General features: G+C 41.5%; 1 protein-coding gene across 2 annotated transcripts; it reads left to right on the top strand.

The window, feature by feature from the left end:
- Window positions 1-4,906: 4,906 nt before the first annotated feature.
- LOC128418021 (membrane-spanning 4-domains subfamily A member 15-like) lies at window positions 4,907-16,515 on the top strand. Of its 2 annotated transcripts, XM_053397406.1 has the most exons (7): window positions 5,238-5,387; window positions 8,310-8,482; window positions 8,714-8,833; window positions 9,905-9,961; window positions 10,622-10,774; window positions 13,133-13,252; window positions 13,664-16,515. In XM_053397406.1, the coding sequence occupies exons 2-7, from the start codon at window positions 8,312-8,314 to the stop codon at window positions 13,670-13,672; spliced, it is 630 nt and encodes a 209-aa protein (XP_053253381.1). In that variant the 5' UTR covers window positions 5,238-5,387; window positions 8,310-8,311; the 3' UTR covers window positions 13,673-16,515. The 2 variants fall into 2 exon arrangements, with proteins under 2 accessions (XP_053253372.1, XP_053253381.1); XM_053397397.1 differs by lacking the exon at window positions 8,310-8,482 and having other exon boundaries at window positions 4,907-5,387.
- The last annotated feature ends 37 nt before the right edge of the window (window positions 16,516-16,552 follow it).

Below are 16,552 nucleotides of genomic sequence, written 5' to 3'. Positions count from 1 at the left end.
TCCCATCATCCAAATATCCCAGGGCAGTGTACAACATTAAGAATATAACTTACTCAGCATGTATTTATGGTATGAGAAGACGAAAGTACATAAAGGGTTTTTTAAGCACTTGGTAAGACTATCAATTTATGGTGTGTGGGAAAAATATAAAAAACCTGTTAGAGCAGAAGACACCATGGTGGCTTTCCCCATTGGAAGTGAGATCCTTGAAAAAAGACTAATGCAAAAAGTGAATGGGCAACCTATAAAGAATTGCTCATGGAAGTAGAACAACAAATGAAATTGAAAAGCTTTGAGGACATAAGACAGTTAGTAACAGACTGGTTGCAATATCACCAATTAAATGATGTGTTTAAAATGGATAAGAAAAATGGATTTAGTTAGGAAAGTTCAAGGTTTGAAAAAAAATTATTGGAAAATAATATGAAGTTACTTTCTAAAATATATAAATTGTTACTAGGGTAGCATACTAAGGGTGAAGAAGTTAAATCAGTAATGATATAATGGGCACAAGATATTGGGCACAAGATCCAATTTTCATCTCAGGAAAAGTTATGGAGGGATGACTTAAAATTTACAGCATGCTGTGTGTTGAAGGAGAACTATATGAAAATGATATGTCGGTGGTATTTAACACCTAGAAAATTAGCTAGGATGTATAGAACTGCTTCAAATGTATATTGGAAATGTAAGGAGAAGGAAGGCACATTCTACTACATATGGTGGACATGCAATATAACAAATGTATTCTGGGAAATGATATATGAGTTGGGCGAAAATGTTTAAAACAACATTTGTGGAAAAACCAGAGGAATTTTTACTAGGAATTTTAGGTGCGGAGATACCAAATGAGCAGAGACGATTATTTATATATGCGACAACAGCAGCGCAGATACTACTGGCCCTGAAATGGAAAGAAAATAAAGTCCCGACCAGAGATGAATGGCTGATGAAAATGATGGACTACGCCGAAATGGTGAAATTGAACGGGAAAATCAGAAACCAGAAAGAGAAGAACTTTAAAAAGGAATGGGAAAATTTTATATTGTACATAAGAGAACACTGTAAACAACTAAAAACTTTGGTAGGATTCGAGTAACGTTTGTAATGTACTAAAACTAAGGTAAAGGTGTTTTAAATAAGAAAAATAGAGAAAATTAGTGAAGCAGTGGAAAAAGGTGGGAAATGGAAACCATGGACGGGTGGAGGGGAGACAAGGGATTCAGGGAATCCTAAATGATGGTGGTGTTTATTGTTTGAATTTAAATTTGCAATGTAAAACTCAATAAAAAAGATTTTTTAAAATAGAATATAACTTACTCAGCATAATAATACACAGCATAATAATAACAGGCCCGCTCCCCCTGCATTTAATAGGCCATAGATTATCTAATGGCTGAAGCTTGGCTAAAGCGAAATATTTTCACCTGGTGCCTAATATATTTATGTTTCCACTTTAGCCTCTGCCTTATCTTTATGCAAGCAAACTGCTTAGAGGGGTGTTTTTCTACAGCATAGATTTTCTTGTTTATTTGGGCGATCAACAATCTTGTTAAATAAAATAAAGAAAAATAAATCAGTACAAATGCTCAACAAACAGGTCATCCGAAGAAGCACTCAACATGAACCAGAAAAAATTTCATTGTTTGTTCAGTAACAAACTTTTCCCCCGTCACTAAATACTGGGAAGAAGTACCCATCTTCTCCTTTCTTGTGGTTTCTTCTGTAAATTTCACCATCTGAATTACAGCTAATGATTTCTAAGAAAAGAAGTGCAAAGGAAAGCAAGTGATTTGAAACCCTTCACTTCCGCATGGGACAGTTTTGCAAGAATCAAGTCTGCAATGTGAACTCAGTAATCCAGCAGAGAGAACTGCTGTTTGGCAAAATAGTCCTCCTTTTCCTTCTCCTGACACGTGGATATATGGGGGGAGGGGGTGGAGAGCAGGCAATTGGCCATTTAAGTATTTTCATTTATTTACTTGATTTAGGGGGCCTTCCCTGGCTACGTCCATGTCCTGACACCTGTATCCCGGTGCATAATGGATATTGGGGAAAAGGTTGTAGCAGAAAGAAGGCCACAAATCAAGGGCAAACCATCGGAATTAGCAGCCACAAGAGGAACACAGTAACAGCGGATTTAAAGAACGTTGCAAAGGATTCTGGGAAACACATTTAGCAAGTTCAACGGCTTGGGTCTTTTTCAGAATGAGGATCAGAAACTTGCTTATTTTTTCACTTCCCGTCTCTCTCCCTTCCAACTCCTTTTTGTACATTTCTTACGAAATCGCTGAATTTAACCCTGACTTCCCTCTTAATGACTATTCCTTTCCAACTCTCCTCTTTTGTTGCGCTATCTACCATATTTATGTGGCTGTGTGCAGGTGCCTGCACACCTATGCAAGCATGTGAGAGCATAAATCTAGGCATGTTTTACTCCCAAGTAAGTCCTTACTTTCTCCTGTAGGGCTTACACCCTAATAAGTGTAGTTAGGATGTGCTTCCATTAAACAGATGAATTATATTTCTTTTCAAACTTTAATAATTATTGCTAGATTTTGCCTCTGGTAACGACACACACGACGTAACAGGCTGTATGTAACAGTATGACTTCTATTTCAAAAAACAATTCAACATATCATGTCACAATATGTAATTCCATAGGCCAAATTATCATATGAGCGGAACATATTCTGAGAGATTAAAGTCCAGTGGATTGATCAGGAGATATAGTCTATTCAGTTCTTATATTAGCAATATAAGAATGTGTAATGCTTATTTCAATCTTGTAGTGTTCCACGTGTCGATGCTTTTGAGAATTCTAGCGTTCCTTGTAAGTAGGTATCAGATGAAAAACTTGAAAGTATGGCACATGCAGAAAATAAGACAAGGATTCCAGGATAATTCCTTGTTTCGCCCAACCAGGCTTCGTCAGCCGTGCATACTCTGGATTATATAAACAAACATAATGTAATGTAATTTTATGTAAAACGAAGTAACATAAGATAAACATTAAACAATAAATTTACATACCATATTCTTGTGTACCAGAAACATGGAACATGGAACATAATGGATTCAGTCATCACAATAACTGACCAGAAGTTTCTTTATATGAAGAGAGGCAATATTGACTCCAACTGTTCATACAAATGAGCATGTGCACATATCATAGAATCATAGAATTGTCCCTTGGAAGATGCTCACGAGGGTCATCTAGCCCAACCCACTGCAATGCAGGAATCTTTTGCCAAACGTGGGGCTTGAGCCCACAACCCTGAAATTAAGAGTCTCATGCTCTACCCCCTAAGCTGTAAACATATATCTTATTTTGTCCTCTTCTTTGGTGATCTTTAAGTGGCCGTCCTATCCGCCACTTGAGCCCTTAAGTAGCATTGAATCAAGAAAAGGAAGGGACCTTTTATCATATGTGGTGGGAATGTAGAGAAATTTTAAAAAATTGGGAAACGATATATAATGAATTGAAGAAAATGTTTAAAATGACATTTGTAAAAAAAAACCCAGAAGCATTTCTGTTAGGGATTGTAGGACAAGACCTGCCATGGAAAACAAAGAATTTATTCATGTATGCTACAACAGCGGCAAGAGTCTTGGTAGCACAAGGATGGAAAACCCCGACAAAGGAACAATGGCAAGAGAAACAGATGAGCTATGCAGAATTGGCTAAACTGATATACAAACTGCGAGATAAGGACAACTATGACTTTAAAGAAGAATGGGAACTTTTAACAAATTACTTAAAAAGACAACAAAATGAACTGGACTCCTTGGCAGGCTTTTAATAAACATACACAAATTTATTGATCGATAATATGGTAGATAGATAATATGGTAGATAGATAATATAAGGATCTATACAATTCTATAATATGCAGAGAATAATGTGTTGAGAAATCAGAGAGAGGAGCTGAAGGAAGTCTCGGGGGGAGAGAGGGTATATTGGGGAGGAGGGAAAGGGGGGAAATAATGAATATGATATGTTTTTGATATTTTGTTATGTTGAAAATGCAAATAAAAACTTTAATTTTAAAAAGTAGCATTGAATCATTCACCATTTTTGCTCTGCTTTCTCTCCCCCTACTCTTCATTTTTTCCCTCCTCTAAATTTCTAGGAAATCTCTTTCCTTTTTCCATGGTTTGAGCAATTATCACATGACATGAGGCAATCCCCTCAAGTTCTTCATCGCACCATACATTTAAAGCGCCACGATACCACTCCTATTCCCCTCAGAGAACCACAATTCCAAGAGTTCCTGGTGAACAGGGATTGACTGTAAAACCACTCTGGAAGCCTGGGGCGCACGCCTATGACGTAAAGTTGCCTCTGAGTATATTAGGATGACAGGTGCCTGAAGTCTCATGGGCTCTGTGGCTGCATGCACACGATACATTGAAAGCACATTACTTCCCCCAAAATAATTTGGGGAACTGTAGTTGAACTAGGAGTTGTAACTGTGAGAGGTAAACCGCCGTTCCCAGGATACTTTGCATGGGGATCAGGTGCTTTAAATATACGTTGTGTACACAGTGTGCCCAGCTACCCTTTAAGCAAAGTAAAAGAAAGAAAGAAAGAAAGAAAGAAAGAAAGAAAGAAAGAAAGATTTTAAAGGGAGGGATTAGACAAGAAATCCAGAACCCTGTTCCAAAGACTCTAATCTAGGCCACATCCTAACAATTCCCAGGGCTGCAGCCTTATGAATTATATCAATTTTTGTAAACAATTTTGTTCTTGAATAACAGCTCAGAGTGAGTGAACCAAATGCCTCTAGTTCAACTCTCCAGCCTATTTCTGAACTCCTATGTGAAGCCCCTCTCAGCCTCAGCAACCACGCAGCTCATCTGCAACTTGAGGATAATACTTACCCGACCTTGCAGCGCTGCTGCTGCAACAATGACTTCGTGCAACAATGCACGAAAAGCATTTTGAACGCCCAAAAAACAACATTTGCGCACCTTTATCGATGCTAATAATGTTGCCTACCGGTGTTGCGTCCCTCTCTTTTTCCTCACTCTATCCCTCTCCAAGCCCCCAATTTTGACAAAGCTATAATTGTAACGGTTCTGGCGAGTAGGCAAGAATGTGTTTACTGCACAAGAAGAACTCCGGGAGCAGAAAGGCAGTTCACGAACGCCAACTAATAGCTCCATTCTGCCCCCTGCTGGATCCTGGCCATTCGTTTCCAGGGAGAGAAAGTCAGGCGAAAGCTAAGCTCAGGAGGATCCCTCGCGACCATTTGCACGGGAGACACCAAGAGAGAAGCAGAGGCGGTAAACATTATCCAGACACGGGTCCTGGCGCCTTCCAAAAGGGCGAGACCAACCTCTGCAAACCCCGCATTTTGCAGGCGAGCACGACTTCATCGCAGGTGAGCTTGTCCTCCTGTTTGCATGCCCTGCTCCAACACTAGCGTGCTTTTTGGGGGGTTGGGGGAGGAAAGAGTGGCAGGGGGGGGTAAATCTGCAGCTTAGTGGAAACCCCAAGACAGGAGGGAAGTGTGTGCATCAGATACAGTTGAGGAAACGTCCCCCGCCCTAAAAAGAAGAAAACCCACAGGAGAATTTGACAGCTCGTGAGAGAATCAATTCCCGTCTTTGATCATCGTTGCCTTTAAAAAAAAAAATAGACTGCTCCACATTTGCTTCCGAAGCAGCCAAGGGTGTTGCGGCAGCTTAAAGACTAGTAACAAATGTATTCTGGCAGAAGCTTTCGTGGGCTAGAGTCCATTCATCGGATTCGTGAAGTGTTCTGCGTAGTATATGGGGGAAGAGCATAACAGTGAGGTCACAGAGAAATACAAGACTGGCAGTCCAAACAGGGATAAGTACGTAGTTAACCGTGGCCATTCACAAAACAGTTGTTGATGGTAATGCATTATCTCGACATGGACAAACTAATGAATCACAGGCCGTTGTTTTAATGAAGAAAAAAAATTAAACAGCATTAAACCTCTTAATGACTTGTTGCCTCCCTCTGCAATTCCTTTGTTCAAGAATGGACACTTTAAAATCAGTTACAAAGTGGTTGAAATGCCCAGCCCCAGTTTTTAGATATTGCCGTTACTGATGTCAGAATTGTGTGTTCTTTTGCTTGGAGACTGACTTGTTTGTCTTATGTAGAATGCAGAAGGGTATTTGCTTCTGTGCTGATTCTCTGCTTGCTTTTGTCCAGTTTCGTAACAGCCCCCTTGTCAAATCACCCTCCTTTTATGCCATGTCTTAGTCACCTCATATAATTTGGAGCACGGGTCTTGGTTTCACCCCATTCTGAGGATGTCTGCGCCAGAGAGATCAATGCCTTTTAAAAATGCTGTTTAAAACACAGAGGAAGAAGGAGAGAGTAGAAGAGCGACTCAAGAGTGTCAGCATTTTGTACCAGAATTTTAGCTTTGCGCATTTAGGCTGTGTACGCATTACCCAGCTTAAAACACAAGTACATCCTTCTTTAGTTTCCCACCCACCCCAGCCCCCCCCCGCCCAATTCTGATCTGTGCAGGTTTGAGGGGAAATGCATCAAACTGTAAATATTTCATTTTAAAAAGGGCAAGATAGGTGTGGACTTTGGTTAATGTTGTGTGCCTGTCACTTCCCAAATCACCAGGGGTGGATGCAGTGTGCACACAGTCTTAAAGTTCTCTGTAGACCTGCACATTTTGCTTTCATCGCCATAAGTGAAAGGGTAACAGACTTTTTAAAACAAGTGAAAGCTGAATATTCAGGCTATATTCAGTTGGAATATCCAACAGGAAGCCAGGTGTGCGCTTCTGACCCCCACCCCCACCCTGGCTACTCTTGCTTGGTTGCCCTGACGGATGACCTCGGGGAGAGAGTCAGGGAGTGTGACCCTGTTGTTCCCACCACATTTCTCAGCTGCCTCTTGATACCATAGCTGCAATATTGGTGTTGCATACATATCACTGAAGGCAGCTGATGCACAAATGTTTCATGCATGCGCATTACTGTGGAAATTGCCTTTACGAAGAAACCTTTGGGGCAGCAACAATGGCAGGAAGAAATATATAAATTGGTCCCCTTAAGATGTCACAGGGGTCTGCTTGCTAAATCAGCATTATTTCTTTAATGCCACTCATACAATTGCTCACGTGTGCAAATTGCTCCTCTGTCAGCTAGAGCTAGGCCCTTGGTGTGATGATGCTGCTCTTTTGCTCTTTCCTAACTTCTTGTTCTTTTACAATATGTTACCATCCCCTCTGGAACCAAGGGTGTTCCTGCTAGGACTGCAACATTGGAACAAATTGAGCAATCCCATGTAGAATATGAGGCAATAGGGAGGAATTAGTTATCATGATAGTTTTTGACCACAGTGACGAGCCCGTGGTTTTCGGTGAAACCAGAGAATGTTCTTGGGGTTAGCAGGGTGAGAGAGCACCAGTCATCCCTTGCGGCCCATATTTGGCCAGAGAAGGGGCTTCCAAGTACACTGGCAGGAGGTCTTCCTTTGAAGGATGTCCTTTCATGGACAACAGTGTCCGAAGCTGGCAAGTGAGAGTAAAACTGGAGTCTATTCAGCCTCTGTTAAAATGCTGAGCAGGCCCCAAAGAGGGAACTGCTCTTGCTGCTACAGGTGAGAATGGAGGCCTCTTAGGTTTTTAGCATATTTTGGAGAGGAGATGACATAAGAAACTCGTCACAATTCTTGTATGTTAAATGATGCTCTCCAGAGTGACCGCAGTGGAGCCATATAGCTCAGGGCTGCCAACCAGCAGCCTTAATCGGTTTGAGAGTTTGCAGGTATTACTGAACAGAGCTGGGAAGATAACACCTCCTTTTAGGTAAAGAGACGCCATCCACTCGTGAGTGCTACCAGTGCGTCCTGCGACAAAATGTTGCAGTGCAGAGTGCTCCTAGTCAAGGTGCCAGCCGCACCCTTTTTCAGGATGCTGCATTCTGTCTCACCTGCCGACAGCCAGGTAACATTCTGTGTCCACTGTGTCTGCTTAGTTCTCTTTTGGCTGGTCATTTTGGGGGCATGGGGAAGCAAGGGGTCCTTATTAGAGTTTTTTGTGCTTCTGCAAACCTCGAGGTTCCCTTAAGCCTCCCGCTTTTGTGTGAATGGTACCATCTAGGCCACATAAGTATAGGAACTTGGAGGATGAGTTGCCTAATATGGATGGAACATAGCTCCCACTGCAGACTGGTGGTGCCAGCAGAGAAGGGGCGTGGCACCGTTCTGTAGAGAGCATACATGTGCATGTCATGAGCAGCCTCTGGTTCTGCCTTGTTCTGCTCATCCCCTGCTTACTAAGTCCATTATCCTCTCTTTTGTCCAGAAATGTCCACCACTGTGACAGAATGCGGAAACGTGAGGATCATCTCAAAAGTCGTTCAGCCAGGCCAGCAGGAAGCAGGCACAGCAAATACGTCAGGAACTACTGTCACTGTATCACACGGTGCATCAACCTATAGCAAAAACACCAAGAATATGCTTCCCAAGGCCCTTGGGGTAAGGCCCTATAGGCTTGTCAAACTAGGCCCAAATCCTGGAGGGACCCAATGTTCTGTCTCTATAAGGTAGCTTTCTATGTTCCTGATAGTGATGAGGGAGGTGATTAGAAACAGAACAATTTGTAAGCAACTCTAACATGTGGAGAAGGAGAGTGGTGGTGAAGCTGGCAAGGGTTATAGCACTTGTCCACGATTACTGATCCACAATACCATTGTTCTTCCCCTCCAGACTGTGCAGATCGTCGTGGGGGCTATAGAGATATGTTTTGGAGTTGCCCTGACAGTAGCACAAGAAGATTCAAAGACCCTGACTGTGAAGAGTGGGCTCTACTTCTGGTTCGGGATCTTGGTAAGCAGACTTTGGCTGAGAGGCTTGGAGGCTCTTTCACCTACCAAAGCTTCTGGGGAGGCCTCTCTAATTTTAGACACAGAGGCCTAGAGCCACAAAGAGGCTGAATCCTAAACCAAGGTAACCATTTCCCTTTGGGGTATCCATGTTGGTGTGTTGTAGCAAAAACAACAATGAATCGTGCAGCACCTTAAAAGGCTAACAGAAATATTATGGCAGAAGCTTTTGTGGGTTACAATCCACAAAAGCTTCTGCCATAAAAAATTGTTGGTCCTTGAGGTGCACCAAGACATGAGGTACTCATCACCCCTGCCTGTGGCCTTATCGTCTTCCAAAGCAACTACTCTAAGTATTCCCAACTTAAGAATGGAAAGTGAAATACTGGTGGACAACAAAAGAGGTTTAAAGACGCTCTCAAGGCAAATCTTTAAAAATGTAGTATAAGCACTGATAACTGGGAAACACAGGCCTGCAAGCACTCCAATTGGAGAACAGCCTTTACCAAAGGTGTCGTGGACTTTGAAGAAGCATGAAAAGGGCTAAGAGGAAGGCACGTTTGGCAAACCCTCACTGTGATCAAATCCCACCCAGAAACCTATGTCCCCACTGTGGAAGGACATGTGGATCCAGAACTGGCCTCCACACGGACTCACTGTTAAGACCGTTTTCATGGAAAACAATCTTACTCAGCCACGAGTGATCGCCAAAGAAGAAAACTCAACACTCCTGCCTGTGGTCTGCCCAAGTGTTTGTTCTGCTGCAAATCTATTTGGGGAGATGCCATTCTGTCTAATAGCTACTTGCATCTTCTTCACAAATGACAATGTTTGTTTAGTACTCAAGCTTAGGACTCTTTACAGAGGTAGCTTTTGAGTTGGTTCACATGTTACTAACCTCAGTTGGTAAGGTAAAAAAGCCTCTGGTTGGTGTGAGCTTAGGAGGTGGTGGGGTTAGAGAAGGTTTTGGCCTTTCTGACCAATGCAACCTGACTTGAGAGTCTCTGTGTTCTAGTTTCTGTATGGAATGAGACTCAGCCTGATGATTGTTCTTGGTTTTTCCTTTCCTTTGTAGCTCCTGATCTCTGGGTCATTGTTGGTAGAAATGGAGAAAAGAGATCTTCAATGGCTGGTAAATATTCTCCCAAGTATCTTTTTCGAAAAATTGACATGATAAAGGTGCGTCTAAAGCTGTTGCCAATACGTCTTCAGGGTTGTTTGCTGGGCAAACAGATCCTTGGTTTGTTCTGGCCAAGGCCTTAAGAAGACAAAGTTCAAATAAATATAATTGTTGTAATGGAGGCAAGGTGAAGTTGCTGAGAGGTGGTCAGGTTATTTTCGTAGGATATGTGAGTCAGTTTAAAAATTCTCTAATACAATCATAATGTCTACGTTGTTGTGAGAAAGTCCAAATTTGGGACATTCACTGCAATGTATCACAGGCAATCTGCCTAGCACAGGGGTGAGGAAAATGTAGTCCTCCAAATGTTCTTGGACTACAAGTCCCAACAACCCTGACCATTGCCCATTTGGGCTGGGGCTGATGGGAATAACAACATCTGGAGGGCCACAGCTTCTCCATCTGTGGCCTTAAAAAAACAACTTGTGAATCTTGGCAATCAGGAAAGCAAACTTCTAGAGCACAGGGATCGCTCAGGAATGCATATGTAGGGCTCCAAAGAAATCAAGGCTGTAAATTATGAGACCAACTATAGGTGATTACTTTTCAGAGACATGGAAGTGATATAATAGAGCAACTCTTGATTTATTTTATTTCAATGTACTGATATAGATGAAAGCTAGTTCCGCTGCCAACTTGCTAGTTTGTGTTGCTGCATTGGTTGCTGTAATCCTCCATAGTACTGAGATTGCACAAACCCATCAACAAGGAGATTTGTGTGGCGATTCTGATATGCATTATGGTTATTGCTTCAGTTCTGTTAAGGTAAGTTTTTCCGCATCTCTTCATGTGCATGTAGTAGCAGTCCACAATTTTCTAAAAGTCATCTGATTCAGCAAAGGCTTCAGGCATCTAGAGACTCTTCAGAACTGTTTTGTGCCTAAATGAAATAATTCTGCCTTACCATTGACTTATAGGAAACTGAAAATGGCTAATTCACAAGTGAGAGGCTCTACTAACCCTCACAAGACTTTGTCAGTGTCCAACAAGGAGCATAAAGACATCCTGTCTCTGTCATTCAAGAGTGGGGATAATGTGATATTTCCCTCTGATGTCTAGAAATGTATGTGAGGTACTTTTGTGAAAGAGAAAAATAAGAAGGGGGAGAGAGAGAGAGAGAGAGAGAGAGAGAGAGAGAGAGAGAGAGAGAGAGAGAGATCCTAGATTGGGAATCTGTGGTGCATTTAAGACAAAATAAAGGAAGGGCTTGAATCGTGCTAAAAACTCCCAGTGGATCAAAATTTATTTTGTATAAAATTTATTTTTTGGTGTGATATTTTAGCACAATATGGAGACATATTGCACCTGTCTGTGGATTAGATGCAAAGAACAGCTGGCTCAATCACCTTTTCAACTTCAAACAAACAAAATTAAAGAAGTGTCCAAATGAGGCAATGAAATAATAATAATAATAATAATAATAATAATAATAATAATAATAATAATAATTTATTTATACCCCAGCCACTCTGGGCAGCTCCCAACAGATTAAAAACAGAATGAAACATCAAACATTAAAAACTTTCCTAAACAGGGCTGCCTTCAGATGTCTTCTAAAAGTCAGATAGTTGTTTATTTCCTTGACATCTGGTGGGAGGGTGTTACCCAGGGCGGACATCACTTCTGAGAAGGCCCTCTGCCTGGTTCCTTGTAACATCACTTCTCACAGTGAGGGAACCGCCAGAAGGCCCTCGGCGCTGGAATTCAGTGTCCAGACTGAACAATGAGGGTGGAGATGCTCCTTCAGGTATACTGGGCCGAGGTTAGTGGCAAGCTTGGAAAGAATAGTGGTGGTGTTTTATTGAGCGACTTAGTATGGGTTGGCCTTGAAGAAATGTCACTTGGTGAAAAATGATGCAGCCACACTTCTAATTGGGACTTGCTGTATCAAGTGTATCATTCCAGCTGCATTGTTACCAAGTCAAGGTGGTGCTAACCTGGGTCCAGGATGCCTGAAGGATTACTTCATCCCACAGCTGCCTGCCCATGTACACTCAAGTCTGCCCCTGAGGTTCATGTCCTTCCTGCCTTTGAGAGCCTTTTCAGTTATAGCATTGCTGCTTTGGGGTGACCTTTCAAAAGGGGGCTGCCTTGGCCTGAACTGTGCCTGTCTTTCAACTGGAGATCAAAATCTGATGTTTTGAATGAGCTGTCAGGCTAGAATGGTGTTAACTGGATATGCTTTGGTTTTGATGTAGTTGTGCCATTTTCTTGATGCAAATATATAGATTAAAAGTTATTTTGCATTGTCTTAACATACTACATCTCTTTGGGTCCTGGCGGATCAAAAGCATGGAGCATCAGTACTGAAAATAAATAAAAGCAAGCTTGTTACCGTTCCAGTAGGCACAGAAATAGGAAACATTCTCAAAGGGAAAATGCACTAGCCTACATAAAATGTAGTTGAGGGAAATAATTGATTGATGCCTGGCGGTTATAGTTCCTTAATTATATAATGTGTGTACAGGTCTCTTGCTATAAAAAAAAAGACATAATGTACATGGTTCTTTGGATTTGAAGGTTTATTCCTCCCATGTTTTCCTGCCAAGGGTCCAGTTATTAAATCCTGCTTATGTGATTGGACCCCAAGTATCTGTTTTTTTCTGGAGTAAGGGTAGAAGATGGGCGGGGGGGAGCTCCTTTGCAATCTTCCTAATTCTCAGGAATGAAGTTAAGGTTATTTAGGGATATTCCTAAATTATCCCTTCCAACAAGGTCTAGAACAAACATTTAATGGAAAGTAATGGAAAACAGTGTGCACACGACACTAGACGCAATCCATTATCTATCCTGTCCTTTCTTATGATGCACTTTGTATGCACTTTTCACCTCAAACCAGCTTCAGTTGATTAAAAGGACAACCTGGCTGTGTTTTAAACTAGTCATGTGTACACAGCCTAAGTCAACCTTTCAACCGTTAGGCTTCAGCATGGAGACCCTGGAGGATTTTGTGTATCTTCTTCAGATCTTTCAAATCGGTGTTACTGAAAGAGACCTCACAGGACTTAGCTGCTTTGGAAGGTTAACTCTTGCACTTCCAAGCAATTGGGTTTTGATTGTGCTTTCAGTTTTGGAGCTGTAGAAATAGCAACCCGTGCAACTGTTTCTTGCCTTTCCCCACAGACGCTGATATATGGTCTGAACGCGGTGTTTATCATCTTTTCGGTTCTTGAACTGTGCATAGCTGTCGCTGCCCTGGTAGTTGGATCCAGATCTGCACAACAACTCCTCTATCGGCAGATGGTGAGGGTGAATCCCTGCCTTTTTCTGTCACAGGTTTGCTGTGGCTGGGAAAAACCCACCCCTAAATCAACACTGTTCCTCACTCAGCTATGCGGAAAGAAAATCATAAGCTTGGTAGTAGCCTGCAAATTTCAAATGTGTTCTCTCCTCCCTCCCTGACATGGCTTTGAGTTATGCCCTTTTCCCATCAAATATTGAACAGAATCTGATCTCAATGTAATAATTTCAAATTTTTGTGATCCTCACTTTTCCTCTTTGCAGGGATTTCAGTGGTACCTGGCTCTCCCCTGAAAGGGCTGGCTCCTACATTTCTCTTAGAATAATGGAAGCAGGCAAAAGTTGTGTCTGGGTAGAGGATGGGTAAAGCTTGCAGAGAACAATTACCAACTTTGCTCTTCTTGTTTTTTCCAGGCATCGTGATAAGGCTTCTCTTGGCACTTCTTGGCACACCATTTGCAGCAATTATAGCAATCTCTCTTGCTTAGAGCTACGCAGCTGTGAACTTCTTGCAGATACTTCACCTTTTCCAAGATGGACTGCAGGAATCCTGCTAATCTCTTGCCTGGCTTTCTTTAGAAAGAGAAAACAAACTATAAACTTGCCTGTGACCCTCCTCTATGGGTCCTGCCACATAAGCTGAAAAGAAGGTTTTCCAAATCCAAGACTTCTCTTCACTTTTGTGCATTATCAAGAAAGGGAAATCTCTGTACCTTTTAAAAAGTTTCCATTTTGGGCCTTTCCTGTGTGTTTCTGGAAGACAACAGTCTGATCTCTAAATTCTCCTGGGTTTGGTGAGGAGAGAGAGCCCAAACAGATTGTCTGCGCTTATTCCAACATGAAATTTAGGTTTGTGGTAATGAAATGGACACTGTGGTGATGATGAGACTCATATAAGCACACACTATATTGGAAGGGAAAGTGCTGTGAATTTTTTGAGAAAATATCTAGCTCTTTGAGCTGGTTAGAAAACTGCTTGTGGATCTTCCTGCAGGGAAAACTGATGTGGGTTTTTATTGAATGCACAACACATATTCTTCCACAGGAACAGTTCACATTAAATCAAGCATTCTCACACTGGAAAACATTTCATCAGCATCTCAGCCTGTCTGCAACCAGAGAAGAAAGATAGATTAAGTCTTCGCCCACATACCAAACGCTATATCCCTTTCATTCTTCAGGTTGCCCTGGTACCCGAATGCAGCAGTCTTGTACACACCTGGGAGTACATCTCATTGAACCCAATTGATCTTACCTCTAAGTAGACATGCATACAATTGCACTGTAATGCTGCAATCTTATGGACGCTTAATCTCGGAATAAATACCAGTGAAGAATGTGACTTCTTTCTGAGTGTATAGAATCAGGGGCAGTTAAGGGAAGAAGAATACAATGTTCTCTTTTACCTCTCCAGAGCACAATCAGACTTTCTGATGGGCTTCTGAGCCACAGCATGCAAATGGCTCAGTCCCTGGCATCTCCAGACAGAAACTACTGTCTGAAACCTTGAAAATCTGCTCTCAGTCACTTTAGACAATAATGAGCTAGAAAGGTCAACATTCTGACTGGTATGAAAAAGCTTCCAATCTTCCTACATGTTGGTTCCCCTTGGTTCCCACAGCGATGTTTCTTAGACAGCTGAAAATCTGCCTGAGAAAATTCACTAGAGGTAAGATTACGATAGCTCACCTCTACTGTAACTGGGAGGCGGTTACTTCATGAAAGTACTCAATAGATTATGAAAGAGATGCTGTTAAAAAAAAGTTATGCAGAAACATCATCTAGAGACTTAAAGGTTGATATTTGAAAGAGAGAGATCTGCTTAAATTTGTTTTATTTTGTTACAGTATAAAAAGGGATGGGATCAAAGAGTAATAAGATGCACTGATGATGTGTTGCATTTGTAACAACTGAGATGTTGACCAAAGTGCAATAGGTAGGACAGTGTGACAGATTCCGTATTCATAGCATGCAAACAAGTTTGTCAAAGCTTGTCCACATTGTTATATCATACAGTATTATTTCCAAAGGCAGAAAAAAATGTTTAAATCTTTGTGGGGCAGTTTGAGCAATCAGCAGAATTAAGTCAAAAAGGCTGTTTCTGGGGGACAAGGTTGAATAGTTCTTCCTAAGGTGCTAGTTTTGTAGTTGCAAGGAATTGTTCAGTTTGGGGAGCATTCGAGAATGCCAGTGCTATCACCACTCTACATCCTAAAAGCATACCTACCAGGTAGGGAACGCGTAGCGCTGTGGTCTAAACCACTGAGCCCCTTCGGGTTGCTGATTGGAAGGTTGGCAGTTCAAATCCCCACGACAGGGTGAGCTCTTGTTGCTCTGTCCCAGCTCCTGCCAACCTAGCAGTTCAAAAGCACACCAGTGCAAGTAGATAAATAGGTACTGCTGTGACAGGAAAGTATACGGCGTTGCCATGTGGTCTGGCTTCCGTCATGGCAGCGGTTTAGACGTGCTGGCCACATGACCTGGAAAGTTGTCTATAAACAAACACTGGCTCCCTTGGCCTGAAAGCAAGATTAGCGCCACACCCTATCGTCACCTTTGACTGGACTTAGCCATCCAGGGGTCCTTTACCTTTTTTTACCTACCAGGATAGGCTTTATAACTTGATTTCTCAGTGAATTCACTGTGCTGGGTGTAGGCAGGCCATCCTCTCAGACGTATTATTGAAAAAAAGAAAAAAGAGCCCAGAGTCCATATAATGACTGTGCACACTTTAGGAGACATCATCATTATTATTATTTATTGGATTTATATATTGCCCTATACCTGGAGATCTCAAGGCAGTTCACAGAACAAAATCAAAATGAAAAACCACAAAATATATGATCAAAATAAAAACAGCCCATGTGTTAGTTTTTCTATTGTTGTCATTTTTTTTATAGCAGTGAAACTGAAGAGCAAGCACTTGTTTTAAAAGAAAATACCAATAAAAGAGAGCCTTTCAATTTATAACCAAGTATATAAAGATGAATTGTTGCATCCATTTAAAGTATGTATGGAAATAAGCTCCTATTCTAAACTACTGCACATATATATTTTTTGGAGAAATATATTGCTGGCATTGTGTGTTTATCAGAATCTTTTTGTGTCTAGTCCAAATCAACTTTCTAGTTTTTATATAGTATCTCAGGTCTGACTATTGAATTGAATGTTGTTATACATCACCTGCCATGTGCCTTCTGCATTCAGACTAAAATATCTTTTGGTGTGTGAAGTGGTTTGTTAATAAATTTCAATGCTTCCCCGTGGTTTGTTCTTTTATGGATGCTCGTTTGCAGGTTCTGC

This window comes from Podarcis raffonei, chromosome 1, assembly GCF_027172205.1.
Source record: "Podarcis raffonei isolate rPodRaf1 chromosome 1, rPodRaf1.pri, whole genome shotgun sequence".
NCBI lineage: Eukaryota > Metazoa > Chordata > Lepidosauria > Squamata > Lacertidae > Podarcis > Podarcis raffonei.
Note: the sequence above shows the minus strand (reverse complement) of the source record. Positions and strands in the feature narration are given on the sequence as shown.

What these genes read in the sequence shown, in the direction of transcription:
- LOC128418021 (XM_053397397.1), top strand. Translation starts at nt 5,100, where the DNA reads ATGTGTTTACTGCACAAGAAGAACTCCGGGAGCAGAAAGGCAGTTCAC. An exon ending in CGAGCACGACTTCATCGCAG is followed by an intron (nt 5,388 to 8,713) that starts GTGAGCTTGTCC and finishes CTTCCCCTCCAG; the next exon opens with ACTGTGCAGATCGTCGTGGG. An exon ending in ACTTCTGGTTCGGGATCTTG is followed by an intron (nt 8,834 to 9,904) that starts GTAAGCAGACTT and finishes TTTCCTTTGTAG; the next exon opens with CTCCTGATCTCTGGGTCATT.